This window comes from Nicotiana tabacum, chromosome 23 (assembly GCF_000715075.1).
Source record: "Nicotiana tabacum cultivar K326 chromosome 23, ASM71507v2, whole genome shotgun sequence".
Taxonomy (NCBI): domain Eukaryota; kingdom Viridiplantae; phylum Streptophyta; class Magnoliopsida; order Solanales; family Solanaceae; genus Nicotiana; species Nicotiana tabacum.
This window is the reverse complement of record NC_134102.1, coordinates 7452557-7470017: the sequence shown is the minus strand read 5'-3', so window position 1 is coordinate 7470017 and position 17461 is coordinate 7452557. Positions and strand designations below refer to the sequence as shown.

The following is a 17461-nucleotide window of genomic DNA, read 5'->3' as shown; positions in this document are numbered from 1 at the left end:
TCGTATCAGAGAGCGTCAGTATGACGACCCCCATTTGCTTATCCTCAAGGACACGGTTCAGCACGGCGATGCCAAGGAGGTCACTATTGGGGATGACAGTGTGTTACGGATGCAAGACAGGCTATGTGTGCCCAATGTAGATAGTTTGCATGAGTTGATTCTTTATGAAGCCCATAGTTCGCGGTACTCCATTCATCCAGGTGCCGCTAAGATGTATTAGGACTTGAGGAAGCACTATTGGTGGAGGAGGATGAAGAAAGACATAGTGGAGTATGTAGCTCGGTGCATAAATTGCCAGCAAGTGAAGTATGAGCATCAACGACCAAGTGGATTGCTTCAAAGGATAGAGATTCCAAAGTGGAAGTGGGAGCGGGATACTATGGATTTTGTTGTTAGGCTCCCACGAACTCAGAGGAAGTTCGATGCAGTATGGGTGATTGTGGATAGGTTGACCAAGTCGGCTCATTTCATTCCAGTAGTGACTACTTATTCTTTAGAGCAGCTGGCTCAGGTCTATATTCACGAGATCGTCACACTTCATGGCGTTCCGGTATCCATCATCTCTGACAGGGGTACGCAGTTTACATCGCAGTTTTAGAGGGTCGTACAACGTGATTTAGGCACACAGGTTGAGTTGAGTACATCATTCCACCCTCAGACGGACGAATAGTCCGAGCGCACTATTCAGATATTGGAGGATATGCTCCATGCATGTGTGATGGAGCTTGGGGGTTCTTGGGATCAGCTCTTGCCGCTTGTGGAGTTTGCCTACAACAACAGCTACCAGTCACGCATTCAGATGGATCCGTATGAGGCTTTGTTTGGGAGGCATTGTAGGTCTCTGGTGGGTTGGTTTGAGTCGGGTGAGGCTGGGCTATTGGGTACAGACTTGGTTTAGGATGCTTTGGAAAAGGTTAAATTGATTTAAGATCGGCTTCGCACAACCCAATATAGACATAAAAGTTATGCGGATCGGAAGGTTCGCGACGTTTCATTCATGGTTGGGAGTGGGTTTTTCTCTGGTTTTCGCCCATGAAGGGTGTTATGAGGTTCGGAAAGAAGGGCAAGTTGAGCCCTAGGTATATCGAACCTTTTGAGATTCTTGAGAAGATTGGAGAGGTGGCCTACAGGCTTACACTACTACCTAGTATAGCTGTAGTTCATCCAATATTCCATGTTTCTATGCTCCAGAAGTATCACGATGATCCGTTTCATGAGTTGGATTTCAACTCAGTCTAGTTGGACAAGGATTTGTCTTATGTTAAGGAGCCGGTGGCCATTTTGGACAGGCAAGTTCGAAAGTTGAGGTCAAAGAACATTGCTTCAGTGAAGGTTCAGTGGAGGGGTCAACCAGTCGAGGAGGGGACTTGGGAGACCGAGCATGATATTCATAGCCGTTATCCTCATCTTTTCATCACTTAATGTATGTCTCTATACTCGTTCGAGGACGAATGTTTATTTTAAGAGGGGAGGATGTAATGACCCGGCTGATTATTTTGAGTATTTTAGCCTCAATCCCATATTTATTACCTCCTTTATGTTGTATTATGGTTATGTGATTTGTCGGGGGTATTTAGTTTTTATTTCGGGCGAGTTTCGGAGTGGAATGGGACATAGAATCCCTAGGTTGGAGCTTTAAGTTGAAAGAGTTGACCGTAGTTTGACTTTTGTATAGATGACTCTAGAATGGAGTTTTAATGGTTCCAATAGCTCCGTATGGTGATTTTAGAATTAGGAGCGTGTACGGATGTTGATTTGGAGGTCCGTAGGTCGTTTTGACATGAATTGGCGAAAGTTAGAAAGTTGAAGGTTTGGAAGGTTGAAAAGTTTGATCGGGAGTTGACTTTATTGATATTGGGATCGGATTACTATTTCAAAAGTTGGAATAGGTCCGTCATTTCATTTATGACTTGTGTGCAAAAAAAATTGAAGTCAATCGGAGTCGATTTGTTATGAATCGGCATTAGTTTTTAGAATTAGAAAGTTCATAGTTTCATAGGCTTGAATTGGGTTGCGATTCGTAGAATCGATATTGTTTGATGTGATTTTTGGCCTCGAGTAGGCCAGTTAGGCGTTTTGGAACTTGTTAGTACATTCAGAAGGGGTCCCGTGGGCTCCGGGTGTGATTCATATTGAATCCGGAACAATTTTTTGCTTGATCATGTTGTTGAAGTCCCAGGCCTGCTGGTGTCATCGCACTTACAGAGGGATTGACTGCAGGTACGGACTCGCGGGTGTGGAAGGTGAAGCGCAGAAGAGAAAAGGAGAGCCCAGGGTTGGGCGCGCAAGTGCAGACACCTGGGCGCAGGTGCGCCTCCGCATAAGCGGAATTTGGGAAAAAGGCCATTGTCCGTAGAAGCGGGCCCGCATGTGCGCGCCTTTGTCCGCAGAAGAGGAACCTCAGAATTTAAGTGGGAACCCCACATGCGATGGTTTTTACGTAGGTGCGACATCGCAGGTGCGACTAAAAGGCCGTAGATGCGGGATCCCTCAGCAGAAAAAGGGTCTTCGAAGGTTTGAGTTTCATAATCCATTTCTGGACCTAGAGAGCTCGGTTTGTGGTGATTTTTCGAGAGTTTTTCAAGAAAATCATTGGGGTAAAAAATTCTAACTCGGTTTTGGTAAAATTACACGAATATATTGTTAATTTTATTATTTTAACTAGTGATTTGAATTGGAAATTTGAGAAAAAAATGTAAAAACTTCTTAGGCTAAAATTTGGGGATTTGAAAGGCAATTTAAGGTCGTATTTGAGTAATTCTTATATGGTTGGACTCGTTATCGAATGAGTATTCGAATTTTATAATTTGATCGGATTTCGAGACGCGGGCCCGGGTTGACTTTTTATGTCTTTGCAAAGATCGTAATTTTATTGTTTGAAATAGTTTCCTATAATTTATATTTATAATATGAAGTTGTTTTGGCTAGATTCGAGCTGTTCGGAGTTGGATAATCGAGGGAAAGACCTACTAGTAGATTGAGTTAGCGTGTTTCGAGGTAAGTGTCTTACCTAACTTTGTGTAGAGGAATTACCCCTTAGTATTGGTATTGTTTGTGATTACTATGATATGTGAAAGCCGTGTACGCAAGGTGACGAGTGTGTGCAAGGGCTAAATGTGAAAATTTACCGGGTTTAGCTAGGTAGATTTATTTCATGCCTTAATTGAGTTATCTTAACGTGTTGCATTCATCATCATTAATTTATTTTCGCATGCTCTACTTGTCTTATCTCTTACTTGTTAATTGCTCTACATGTTTAGTTGAAGTTCTTGTTTCCTTTATTCCATATTCATTATGTAATCGTTGAATTCTTTACTTGAAGTTATTATTCTTGGAATATTTTGTTGTTAAAATTGGTATTGAGGTATAAAGGCCGTGATTCACATTGAGGCAAAGTGTTAAGTTGTGAAATACTATTCTTGTTGAGTTATTCACTTTCAGGTATTGTTGAGACTCTTGTGTACATTGTGGTTGAGTTATGGACTATTTATTGTGAGAACACCGTTCTTGTTGATTGTTTTGGCAAGTTGTGATATTGGGCACTTGAGGAGCGATTTGTGATACGTTGTGATATTGATACACATGCGGTGGTATAAGGTTTTAGGGTTGAAACGTATGCGGTGAGATAAGGTGGGCTTGATACGCGTGGCGTGTAAGGGAACTACTAAAAGCCACACAGTGTGATGATGTGGGCTAAAACGCGAGATGCTATTCCGGGAAAATGATTTTCAAAACTAATGCAAGGCTCTCGCGGTGATATAAGGAAAGATTGTGAATTATTCTTGTGATTTGAGACTACGAGGCGGTAACTCGGTAGTGACTCTTGTTGGTATTTCTCTATTGCTGCACTTGTCTTTGGTTGTTTTGTTTCCTCAGCAGATCATTCCTTGTTTTCGCCCTATTGCATTATTTTCTTTAGTTCCGTGTAGCTAACCTTGATATGTTATTTGTTGTTTCAATTTCATTGCTATCATTACTACACTGCCATACACTTGTACAGTTTTTCCTATTTATTCCAGTAGGGTCTTGACCTGAACTCGTCACTACTTTACCGAAGTTAGTCTTGGCACTTACTGATACCTTTGTGGTGTACTCATGTTACGCATTTGGATATCTTTTTGAGGAGATCTAGGCATCTCCTACCAGCCCAGGTACTAGCGAGAGTTCAGCTTTGGAGACTTCACGGTATACATGCCGGCATCCGCAGGCCTCGGAGTCCCCCTCTACCTAGACTATTCTATTTTCTTTATCCTTTTATAGACATTGATGTATAGGATTATTCAGTAATACTATTTAGAGATTGTGACTTGTATTAGCTGGGTTTTGAAAAATTGTATTTACCGAGTGCAGAGTTTCTTTATATTAAATTGTTGAGTATTTGAGAGTTATTTGTCATTTCAGTTATATTTCGCATGTTGTTAGGCTTACCTAGTCTTAGAAATTAGGTGCTATCACGACATCGTACGGAGGAAAATTGGGGTCTGACACCCATGATCTTTCTCGACAAAATTATATCTCTATTACATAAAAAATGACATTAACATTCATTTATGTTGTCATTTTAACTGGTAATGCAGTTTTTTCTGCAAAAAATCTAAATCTCCGCCTAAACAAATACAAGACAGTTAATTAGTTATATAGCAACAAAAGGGGTTGGTTTAGAAGCTCCAAACCTACGACAAGGTGCACAATTGTTCCATTTTTTTGTTGACTTCAATCCTTTGTACAAGAAGGAGAACTTTTATTTTTTTTTGAAAATGTTTTAACTATAAAAAGAGTGAATTATATAGTATCTTTGTGCTAATTTCGAAAAAATAGATTGATGGCCGAATTTACGCAAAAAATGAGATGCATAGCGATATTATTTTAGGAGAGAGTATTATTTTGGACGACTCAAAAGTTTCTAAAGAGCTTAAAGACTCATTGTTGGCCTCAAAAGTAAAAATATGATACAAAGTAAAATAAACTAAAGTATATGAAAAGAGTGTATTTATATATACTAGTAGTATAAATATTTTTAACACTAAGGTCTCCTAAAATATAACTACCGCTAGAGGTGTATAAACCGAACCGGAAAACCGCACCAAACCGAAAAATCAAACCAAACCGATTAAAAAATCCGACTAGGTTTGGTATTGAGTAAAAAAATCCGAACCAAACCGATATATAAATATATAAATTTTATTTATATTTTTAAGACTTTATAGTAATTTTTCTTTAGAAAATGTTGAAATATTTGGGATCCTCTCATGTATAAACCTTGAAAGCGTAAATTAACGAAAGAACCAGTTTAGAGTGATTGACTAGGTTGTTTAATGTTATTTTTAAGGCGAAGAGGATGTCGGATGAGTGGAGGTGGAGTACGGTAGTTCCATTGTATAAGAACAAAGGTGATATCCAGAGTTGTAACAATTATATGGGTATTAAATTACTGAGTCATACCATGAAAGTGTGGCAGAGGGTGGTGGAAGCGAGGGTGAGGATGACAGTATCTGTATCTGACAACCAGTTCGGGTTCATGCCGGGTCGTTCGACTACAGAAGTTATACACCTTGTTAAAAGGTTGGTGGAACTGTACAGAGAGAGGAAGAAGGATCTGCACATGGTGTTTATTGACATAGAGAAAGTGTATGACAAAGTTCCTAGAGAAGTTCTCTGGAGATGCCTGGAGGCAAAAGGTGTGTCGGTTCCCTACATTATGGCGATTAAGGACATGTATGATGGGGCTAAGACTCGGATTAGGACAGTAGGAGGTGACTCTGAGAATTTTCCTATTGTAATGGGGTTACACCAAGGTTATGCGCTCAGTCCGTTCTTATTCGCCCTGGTGATGGACACGTTAACACACCATATTCAAGGGGATGTGCCATGGAGCATGCTATTCACCGATGACATAGTTCTGATTGATGAGTCATGAGCCGGTGTTAACGAGAGGCTGGAGGTGTGGAGACAGGCTCTTGATTCTAAGGGTTTCAAGCTGAGCAGGACGAAGACGGAATACCTAGAGTGTAAGTTCAGCGCTGAGCCATGGGAAGTGGGCGTGAATGTGAGGCTTGATTCGCAGGTCATCCCGAGTAAAGACAGCTTCAAGTACCTTGGTTTGGTTATCCAGGGGGGAGGGGAGATCGGCGAGGATGTCACACACCGTATTGGGGTATGATGGATGAAGTGGAGGTTAGCATCTGCAGTCCTGTGTGACAAGAGAGTATCACCGATACTCAAAGGTAAGTTCTATAAAGCGGTGGTTAGACCGGCCATGATGTATGGGGCTGAGTGTTGGCCCGTTAAAAACTCACATATCCAGAAGATGAAAGTAGCAGAAATGAGGATGTTGCGGTGGATGTGCGGGCACACTAGGATAGATAAGATTAGGAATTATGATATTCGGGAGAAGGTGCACGTTGCTCCCGTTGATGACAAAATGCGAAAAACGAGGCTTAGATGGTTCGGACATATTCAGAGGAGAAGCCCAGATGCTCTGGTATGGAGGTGTGAATGGTTGGTTGTGGAGGGCACGAGAAGAGGTAGAGGGTGACCTAAGAATTATTAGGGAGAGGTGATCAGGCAGGATATGGCGAGGCTCCAGATTTCCAAGGACATGACACTTGATAGGAAGATGTGGAGGTCGAGTATTAGGATTGTAGGTTAGGAGGTAGTTGAGTTGTGCCTTACTTCATACCATTGTGGGACTAGCCATGTAGGGTTTTTGTCTAAGATAGCTAGTGGCAATGTTGTGTCTTACTATTTCGCTTTTCAGTGCAGGTCCTATTTACTAGCTATCGCTTTTGCTTTGCATCTTTCTTCTAGATTTCATGATATTTCTATTTTTATTATGATTGTTGTGGTGATACTAATATTGTCTCCCTTTACTTTGCATATTTCTTCTGGATTTCATGGTGTTCCTATTTTTCCTATGATTGTTGTTGTAATACTAATATTATCTCCTTTTTGTCCTTTTATCTTTTTATTTTTTTTAGTTGAGGGTCTTTCGGAAATAACCTCTCTACTCCTTCAGGGTAGGGGTAAGGTCTGCGTACACACTACCCTCCCCAGACCCCATTAGTGGGATTTTACTGGGTTGTTGTTGTATATATACTTTTAAGATTTTATATAGAATTTTCTTTAGAAAATGTTCAGAAATATTTGGGATGCTCTCATGTGATGCAATATTTAATAGAACTATGAAGTGTATCAATTTTTATTTATGTTAAATAATGGGTTGTATCATCACTTTCTTATCAAGTGTTATTGAAATGCGTCAATATCTTTGTTATTTCATATTCATATGTCAAGAACTATTAAATTCTTATACCTTTTTTTGAATTTGAAATGGTAGTTCGATAATTTTAAAATTAAATAGAACATATCATTATTTAGGTTTTATATTGATATTATATTTAATTATTAAATTTGGTTAACCTTGAAAGCGTATATCAACAAAAAATCATCGTTAGACGACTAAGAAAATAACTATCATGTGTTACTAAAAAAATTCTCTCATAAGAATATTTTAATAGATCATATGTTTGTCAGTTTTTTCAGTTTTTACTAAGCATATATTTACTTATCAAAACTTTATCTATAACTTTAACGAAGTAAGATTGAAATAATATTCATGTAACAAAAAAACTCCGAAAAACCCGAAAAACTAACAAAATCGAATCAATCCAAACCGATATAGTTAGTTTGGTTTGATCTTGATAAAAACCGAACTAACCCGGTCCATGTACACCCCTAATTTCAACATAGTATATCACATAATGTAATCAGGAGTTCTATCTCTTAATTCCTAAATGCTTTTTGTTTCTTCTATGAAAGCAACAAGAAAAATGTTCTGATAGAAATTCATTGGGAAATGTATATTTCAGTCGTTTTCGAAAATAATAGTCGATGAAACGTATAATTTTTGTATATATATGTATTATATACATATATGTTATATATTTTTTGGCCAGCGAATGCAATTAGTTTCGGCTGATCGGTCAATTTTATATTTTGCCCAAATTCTTTGGAAAAATGACACTATATAGCCACTGTAAAAATAATAGCCGAAAAAATATATAAAATTTGTATATTTTTTGTATATATATATATATATTTATGTTATATACAAAAATTATACAAGTTTTATATATTTTTTCGGCTATCAGTAAATAGTTTTTGGCGCCGTCTAAAAGTAATAATACCCTAAATTCTTTCCAAGAGAACTGGGCTATACTGAGTAGGAAGCCCATTAACTACTCAGTCCAAAACTCTGTCAATTGGACTTCTCAAAAGCCCATTACTGACTTTATCAATAGTTCGTATACCCCTCGACCCCCCGCTTCTTTTCTCCTCCTCTTCTCTATACCTCGTCAATTTTCCATTATTGCTCTGCATCGATTTCTCTGCTCAACAACGCAAAAAAAGGTAAAAGTTATTCAATTTAGCAGTATGTTAATTGATTGTCTCAGCTTAAAAGCATTAAAATCTTCTCGATTTTACTTTCAATCGCAATCTAGGGTTTCTGAATATTTGTTGTAGAGTTAGGTCTATAATTTAGCTGCTTCCTAGTGTTCTCTAACTTATAAATTTTAAGCTTTGTTTGACGGTAGTAATTGTACAATTTTGGGAGAACTTTCGTTCCTTTCGTTTAATTTGCAAAAAGGTATCATTTTCCCCCTTTTTAAACTTATTTCTTGAATTTAAGTATGTTTTGAACGTGTATTTTAAGCTTCAGTAAAGGAATTTATGAGTTTAAGTTTTTTGCACTCACGGTGTAAAATATATTTACCCAATCAGGTTAGTTAAAAGGTAATTGCAGGTAATTCTGTTAACAAGTATTGATTGATAAAGTAAGCATAAATGGTAAGTAGCTTGTTATAACTTGTTAATTTATATTGATGGTGTAAAAGTTTCTTTACACTGTTAGTGTATAACTTGAACCCCTTTTGAGTTTAAGTTTTTTGCATTGACAGTAAAAAATATTTTTTCAATCATGTCAGTTAAAAGGTAATTGTAGGTAATTCTATTAATAAGCATTGGTTGATAAACTAGCATAAAATGGTAAGTAACTTGTCATAACATGTTAAATTAGACTGATGGTGCAATTTTTTTTTTATGCACTGTTAGTGTATATAACTGAAATCCCCTTTTTATTTGTTTTCCTCGACCTAGTGGTGTTTTTGTTGGTAATTTCTTTTGTATAGTTTCTATGAGCTGGAGGGTGTATTTTGGTCTTGTGAATTAGGCGGAAGAAGTGGAGTTTGAAAGATTAGTTTTTTTTTTAAAAAAAAATCTGTGAAGTTTGCAGTAAAGAAGAAATCTGTTTTCCTGTTTTACTTTGAATTCAAGTATATGATTTGAATCCTTAATTTGAGTCTTATTGATGTGGAAAACTACCTGAAAAGTTTGGTGGTGGATTTGTTTGGTTCAGTTCAATGTTTTGATGCTTACTTTTTGTTTGGTTTTCTCGAGCTAGTTGTATTTTAGGTGGTGTTTTCATTTATATAGTTTCTATGAGATGGAGCGTGTATTTTGGTCCGATGAATCAGGAATAAGAGTGGAGTTAGATGTAAATATAGGTTACTTTTTGACACTTGTTCCCCCCCCCCCCTCCTGTTTTTGCATAAGAAATGACAGAGAAATGATTTAATGAGGAATATGTGTTATCATCTGGTCTGTGATTTTCGTAGCCTTCTCATGCCCCTCAATGGCATCAGAGATGGTTTGAAGAACGGTCTTTTTGACGCTTACGAAAAGAAATGTTTTAATATAGAAAAATTGAACTAGGAAGAAAACTGTTGACAACAGTAAAAAGATGGGTGCTTAATTCCAATACAATAGGAGTCTACTAGTGCGAGTTAGTTGAATGTCGTATTTGAGTGGATGGGTGGATTAGGTGCAAATCTCACCCAATGGGAAGTTATAAGGCTAGTTTCCCTCGGGACCTTATAAAAAAAAATAAGGCTAGTCTCCTTCGGGATGAAGAAGTAGTGGATCCCAAACAGCAATAAAGTAATAATTTATTGATGTGGTGAGAAGCACTGGTATACTTGCATTAAGTCTGATGTTTGTCAAGAGTGTTTTTTTTTACTTGTGTGTTGTATATTTGCAAGTGTCTGTTTTAGAGGCCTTTTAGCTTTGAGAACTCACAATTTGCCTTGATAGATGAATTTTTTCTTATAAAGGAAACAAGCTTATAAATATTTAGCACAAAGGCTGTGCTAGTAGCCGTATTTACAATTCAAAAAAAAACAACAACAGAGAATTGTATCCTTGTTCTTCTTACAAGGACTCCATAATATCTATCAAAGAATCTGCATCATCTAAAAATTCTTCCTTACACCAACAGTGAAACAGCAGTAAACAACTCATCTTTATCTTCTGAATAAGGCTGCTTGTTCCTTCAAAACACCTCAAGTTTCTTTCCCTCCGTGTAGTCCACCAAATGCAAGCTGGGATAATCGTCCACCATTTTTTCTGTCCACTCAATTCTTCAGAGAAACTCCAGCAAGTAAGCAGATTTGCAGTAGTCTTAGATATGGTCCATTTATCACCTTTCATGTTCTTGGAAAAGCTGCCAGAGTATTTACTATTGAGATGAAATGGACCTCAATAGAGCTGAATGAATAAAGAGGATTCATATGGTCACAATTAAGTTGGATCGACACTTAGTTGATTGATTGTGTGAATGTGCCAAGCAGTAATGATCATTTAGTTTTTCAAACATGGGATGGTTGTATTAGCTGAAATGTGATTATATTAGTGTACATTTTTGCAAGTTTTAGTTCACTATGTTATGTAACTTATTCATTATTTTCTGTGACAGGTAACCTAGTATCTGAACCTTAATCTTTCCAATATCATTTTTTATTGTTGGCCAAGCAAAGGGAGGAAAAGATAACACTTTGGTGCCTACATCACTAAGGGCATGGCTGAGATTAAGACTTCTGGGAGACCGATCGACCAATTGCTGGAGAAGGTTCTGTGCATGAACATTCTTTCTTCTGATTATTTCAGAGACCTATTGCGCCTGAAAACTTATCACGAAGTGATTGATGAAATTTATAATCAAGTTGACCATGTGGAACCATGGATGACTGGCAACTGTCGTGGTCCTTCAACAGCCTTCTGCCTTCTCTACAAGTTCTTTACGATGAAACTTACTGTCAAGCAAATGCATGGCCTGTTAAAGCATCCAGATTCTCCTTACATTAGAGCTGTAAGTGGTGTTCTGTATCTTACACTTTATCTATTAGATTTGTTGCTTTCTTAGCTATGAATTGTTTCTTTTTCGCAATGTACTGTCTGTGATTACCTAAAGATTTTTGTATAGATATCTAGGAGATGTTTCCTTTTGTTTTCAGCTGATGATCATGCTTGTTTACTACTAGTAGATTAGTAGTGTGCGTACCTTTTTCCCTTAAAAACCTTCTTTCCTTTTTAAGTTTTGATTGGAAAAGAATTTAAAACCATTAAAGGAAGTTGAGAGTTTTCGATGCTGTCGGTTGGCTTGGAAGTCGGTCTAATTCGCTCTGCTATTGTGTCAAAAGGAGGTTCCATAGTAGAGTCAAAAATGATGAATGGATTTGGATAAGATGAGAACCCTAATCCGCAGCTTTAACTGCCTCTAATAGTATTTTCTATTAAAAGGTTTCTATTTGGAAGTGAAGGAGTGGAAGTCATCCGTGGAGTGTTTCATGTGTTTCCAAAAGCAGAAGGGAAAAGGAACATTATTTCTACTCTTCCAATAATTGTTAATAGACAATCAGTAGTTAGATTATGTGTTATAAGAAAGTTTCTAGGCAGACTTGATCCACTTCACCCCTGAAGAGGCAGTCTTTAGTGACGAATGAGGCGTACCGAGTTTTTTTCTTTAGCAGCCAGGTTATGTCGTGCTTTTCCCTCTCTATATTTTTCTCTGCATAATGCTGCCTGCATAAAGCTAACAAAATTACTTTTTGTAGTTGCTGATGCTTAAAATTTAAGCAAACTGGAACCAAATCCTCCACTTGCTTGCCATCACCTTCACTGCTTCACCAAGTAATGAATCAAAATGAGGCTTTCGGAATTCCATCTAATGCCACAGTAGTTCCTTTCATTACCTATTGAAAGTAGCACATGTATGAATAGAGAATTCAGTTGCATCCCCAATTAAACCTTGTCTCTGATTCTCCAAATTCATGTGCTTTTGTTTTCTGACATTGTTGTACTTACATTCTTGAGCCTCTTGCCAATGGATTTAATGCTTGTAATTTTTTTTGGCAGGTTGGGTTCCTTTATCTGAGATATCTTGCTGATTTTAAGACATTATGGGCTTGGTATGAGCCTTATCTCAAAGATGATGAGGTAAAAATGAAGTGCTCTACCTGAAGTAGATTATTCTATTGTGTTATTTTGGATTGAAATGCTGCATTTGAGCATTCTATTAAGATTCTGACATTTTGCATACAAACAAGAAGTCTATCAATCCTGATCATTTCCATGTTATAGATCTGTCTGCAACTTTGACTATTTTCATCAATTTCATGGAATATAGTGTTTGAAGGAGAAATGCAATCATTTGTTACTGTTCTCTTGTTTCGTCAATCCGCTCAAAATATTGCCTCTATAGTTAATTTCCTGCCCCTCCTCTCGATAATGCTTTTCCTCTCTGCTTTCATTCATTTTAAACTAGCTGATCGATATGTTTTCAATCAGCATTTTTTTTTATCTGAATGGTCTCCTTCGAATCACCAGTTAACTATTTCTATTACAAGAGCTCACTTTCCAATAGTTTTAGTGTAGAACTGTCTATCTTTCTCTCTCTTTTAGTATGCCTAAAACCATGTTCTCAGCTCTGCTTCTGAGATATTGATCTTGATTGTGTGTCGTAAGTATTACATGATCTGTGCATACTTTATGCTATGATTCTCACTCCTTATGCCTTAGGATGCAAGGACCACTCTTGCTTGAAGGTGCGTGGACATGATTTTTTTTTGCAGGTGAACTGATTTTAATATTTATATGGTGGTACACTTCTGAGATTTTACCTACTTTTTTACATTCCATCTCCTGTTCCTTTTTTTCTTCTTCTGCAAACTGGGGTTTTGAAGCAGTGAGATTCTTTTCAGTAGTTTAAGCAGCATCTCAGAAAACAGGACCATTATGTCTTTAGTTTGTTCACCTATGATGTTTATCTTCATGATGGGAGTTGATTTTTAGGGCTCATTCTGATTATTAACTATTTATTTCAGGAATTCTCTCCTGGATCCAGTGGCCGAATGACCACAATGGGCGTATATGTGCGTGACTTATTTCTCGGACAGGTAAGGTGCCACCTCTAAACCCGACCTTTCGTGGAGAATGTTTTAGCACAGTGGTGCAATAGATATATACTCATGATGTTTCTAATGGATGCTCTTCTCTTGCATTTCTATTTTGCTCTGATTTTGTTTGCTAAGTTTGCAAAGTAGAACATCCTGGTCGTTGCTTAGTCAATAGTGAAGCTGTTGATATAAAGGATCTTGACACAGGATAATTCTTTGAACTCTGCTCCGGAATATGTGATCTTTTAACAGCTGAATGAAAAGACAACTCTGTGATAGTTTTGCCCTTAACTGTTTCCATGGCTGCAATTATGTGCTTAGACTTGATAAAAAGACATTTCTGTTAAAAAAACATCTGAGTCGTACTTTCGTGTTATTGTTTCTTTGGCCTTGGATTGCTGCAGTCTACATCTTCCAATTTTGATGTTTATTGAATCTCGAGGGGTGTAACTCAGATGTTCGAACTGACCCTTCATCGGAAGATCTCTCATTTGTCACAGCATGTATGGGCGCTTCACTAATGTTTAGATGAGTTCTGGAGCTTCACATTTATGCCATCACTTATTAGGACATGACTTGCTAGTAAGTGAGCCTCAACTGGGAGGGAGGAGGCAAGAAGTATGCTTTGGTGGATCAGGGTTTTCAATTCCTATTCATGTGCAATTACCTGACACTTGGATAATGCTATTAGTGTATGTCAAACCTGTTCCCATGATTCACTTGCACATTCTTTTTCATTGCAGTATTATTTTGACACACTATTACCCCGGATTCCTGTTCCTGTTATGCGGACAGCAGTTGCCAATCTCGAAAAAATGAATCTGCCGACCAAACTCTCTGGTTCGATCGGGGACTCTAGTCGTGGATCTGAGGAAACCTCCCGTCGGCCACCTTCTGTCAAAGCTTCCCTCTCAGTGTCTTTTGGTCAGCGTGCACCTCATCGTGCATCAACTAGAGATTCATCTCCCATCCGACGTACAATCGCACCACCACCCTATGATAAGGATGGTGCAGATGATTCAAGACGGTCCCCCAGCATCCGCCGGAGTCAAAGTCGTGATATATCTGACCGAGAGAATTCCGAAAGGGACAGGGGCCGAGACAGAGAGAGGGAGAAGGAAAGGCCTAGGGACAGAGACCGTGATAGGGATAGGGATCGATATAGGGACCGGGACCAGGAAAGAGAAAGGGAGAGGGGCAGGGATCGGGATAGAGATAAGAGGTATGATTATGAGAGAGATCGTGAAAGGGATAGAGACAGGAGGTATGATTATGACAGAGATCGGGGAAGGGATAGAGACAGGAGGTATGATTATGATCGAAGTTCAAGAGAGAGAAGCAGAAGAGACTATGAGAGGAGCAGGAGCCGGAGTAGGAGTCGAAGCCACAGCCGAAGTTTGCATGATCAAGGGACCAGTCTTGATCAACAGCGAACTCCACCTAGAGATGAAAGCAAGGAGAAGAAGGCTGCATCTAGCAATCTTGCCAAGCTTAAAGATCTATATGGTGACTTAGGCAATCAAAAGGAGAACGTAGGCGGCGAGAGAGCTCCAAATAGGGATACAAGTACGGAGGAGGTTATCAGACTTGGTGGTTCATGGAGGTAGTTGGTCGCATTTACATAGACTCTTTTTCCCATCGTGAAAAGAGAGTACTCTCTCTCTCTATTACCTGCACAAAAGAGCACGTTGTCGGCTAGACTTTTGTCAAAGGGGAATATGCAACTAGTAGCTACAGCGAGGACATGTTGTATCATGATTGTGCAGTTGAGTAAAGCTGCGTGTAAGCTAGATTTCCTTTACTATTTAAACGTAAGTTACATTAATGGATGGATTTCAAATGTCCCTTTGTCGTTCAAACATTATTACTATGTTAGACAGATGGAGCTAACTCAACTAATTAACACGATCGGAAAACTTATTCTGACTGATGATCGCAGGATATGCTATGTTCTATGCTTTGCTTATTCCACTTTCTGACTTGCAATAGATTGAAGACAAGTTGCTGATGGGGTTGAGTGCAATTATAGTCTCGGTTTTCCTTCATTTCTTTTAGTTTTGTTCGTTCTGGTTCATTTTTCTTCATTTTTTGGCAAATATGAACAGTTCACTTCCATTTGGGATTGATTACTGAGTTTCCACTATTCATTAGCCGCTCTTCCCAAAACATCTTCTAAACCCACGCACAGACAAGGAAAAGGAGGAGAATATGTAACCAACTCCTTTCGAGTAACCTCATTTTCTATTTAACAGTACCCTTTATCAACTCAATGGCTGGGTGGGTGGAAATCTATATTCTTAAAAGTGTTAAAAGTTTAGAATTTTTGCGAAAGCTCTTCGTCCTTTCGTATATAAAGATATGGGTTTCCGGGTTTAGATCGAAATTACATCCCCGAAAACCTGGGCTGGAGTATTAGACTTGTTCTGCTTCGATAGAGGCACTGTAACCGTAAGTGGAATAACAATCATTCGGCGGCCGAATGATTGTTATTCCACTTACGGTTACAGTGCCTCTATCGAAGCAGAACAAGTCTAATACTCCAGCCCAGGTTTTCGGGGATGTAATTTCGATCTAAACCCGGAAACCCATATCTTTATATACGAAATTACTTCGTCCTTTTTTTTTTAGCCCCGGAACAAGGTTGACTGAGACTGCCAACTGCAAGAGAAGAGAGAAAGCAAGCCGGAAACTTCTAACTTCATTACCGGACATTTGTACTCCACTATATTACAATGATAATATTGCGATATTTTTTTTAATTTGGCATTTCTTACCCGGTTTCCGATACTTGTATTGACAAATCTGGATTCACGTCATGTAAGGCCCACCAAGGGGAAGACGTTTCTTACCAGAATTTCTCTATTGCAAAGCTCGAACCCGAGACCTCTGGTTATGGGATAGTATTACTTGTTACGTACTGTTTCATTTTTTCGGTACACCATAGAAACCAGATTAACATACAAAACTAAATACATATGTTAAGAGACCTTTAAGGAGCGAAGGCAAGATCAAGCCAAGAAACATCATACGCTTGTATTTTGAAATTGGGGCGGTTTGGGGGAAGAAAAGGGAGAGAGCTCACTACTAAGCCAAAGGAACAGAACTAACTTTTAGTCCAAGCTTAAATTAAGTTTCAATATATTTTGAAGATTATGGAATCATTATATTTTGTAAGTTTCATTATGGGTTCAAAACACAGAGAGATATGAAGTTTTTCCCATTATATGACCTCTGTAGTCCGTACTTGTTAAATGGGTTTAAATTACTTACAGCACATTGATTTATCACATCATTTCCATTAAGAAGTTTACCAAGTTAAATCATGAATTTACTACCGTGTTGAACTTTGAAAGAACATGTTATATGTAAGCTTCTGTCATTCCAATTGAAAGATATAGAAAGCCATGTGTGAGAGATATGCGTAATGAGTTCTTACTTAAGTTATAAGAATCTTGTATATAAAGTTACAAAAGAATAGCTTTTAGAAGCAAGAATATAAGTTGAGATGATTGAACAAATTTTGAGATATGCTCCTTGGCAGTTGGCATAGTGCAGCCTTATCAGAGATCTTTAATTGACAGGTATGGTGTCAGAACGTCGTTATGATACTGGTGATGGGCAATATCAGTCAGTCACAGATCTTCAGTTGGGTGCAATCTCTAGCTGATAAGGGTGGTGTCAGACCGCTGCGACCGCACCCTTGTTAATATGAACTCGAGTTGATAGTGGTGGTGCTCGACTATTGTGATCGAACTAGTGATTCACACTGTGTGGTTGCATACCCTAACTGGCAACGATGGTAACAGACCGCTATGCATACTCACAATGCGAACACAAAACTAAAAATTGAAGTAAAAGAATAATATATAAGATAATACGCCATAGGAGTGAAGGGGAACCTTGGTGTAACTAGTAAAGTTGCTGCCATCAGAGGCGAAGCTACGTGCAACCAAGGGTGGTTAACTGACCATCCTTCGCAGGAAAATTATATTCCGTATAAGGTAAAATATTACTTGTTATTGATTAAAAATAGGCTTTGAACACCCTTACATAACCCACTGGCAAAGGTTTGAACATCCTTGTTGAATTTCCTGGCTTCGCCACTGGCTGCCATGTAATCAGGCGGTCACGAGTTTGAGCTGTGAAAACAACCTCTTGCAAAAATGCAGGGT

General features: G+C 38.3%; 1 protein-coding gene across 1 annotated transcript; it reads left to right on the top strand.

Annotated features, from left to right (window-relative positions):
* Positions 1-8288: 8288 nt before the first annotated feature.
* On the top strand, positions 8289-15215 carry LOC107807042 (pre-mRNA splicing factor SR-like 1). The gene is made up of 5 exons (XM_016631321.2): positions 8289-8409; positions 10811-11203; positions 12250-12330; positions 13218-13289; positions 14033-15215. Exons 2-5 carry the CDS (start codon positions 10913-10915, stop codon positions 14894-14896), a joined length of 1308 nt encoding a protein of 435 aa, XP_016486807.2. The 5' UTR covers positions 8289-8409; positions 10811-10912; the 3' UTR covers positions 14897-15215.
* The last annotated feature ends 2246 nt before the right edge of the window (positions 15216-17461 follow it).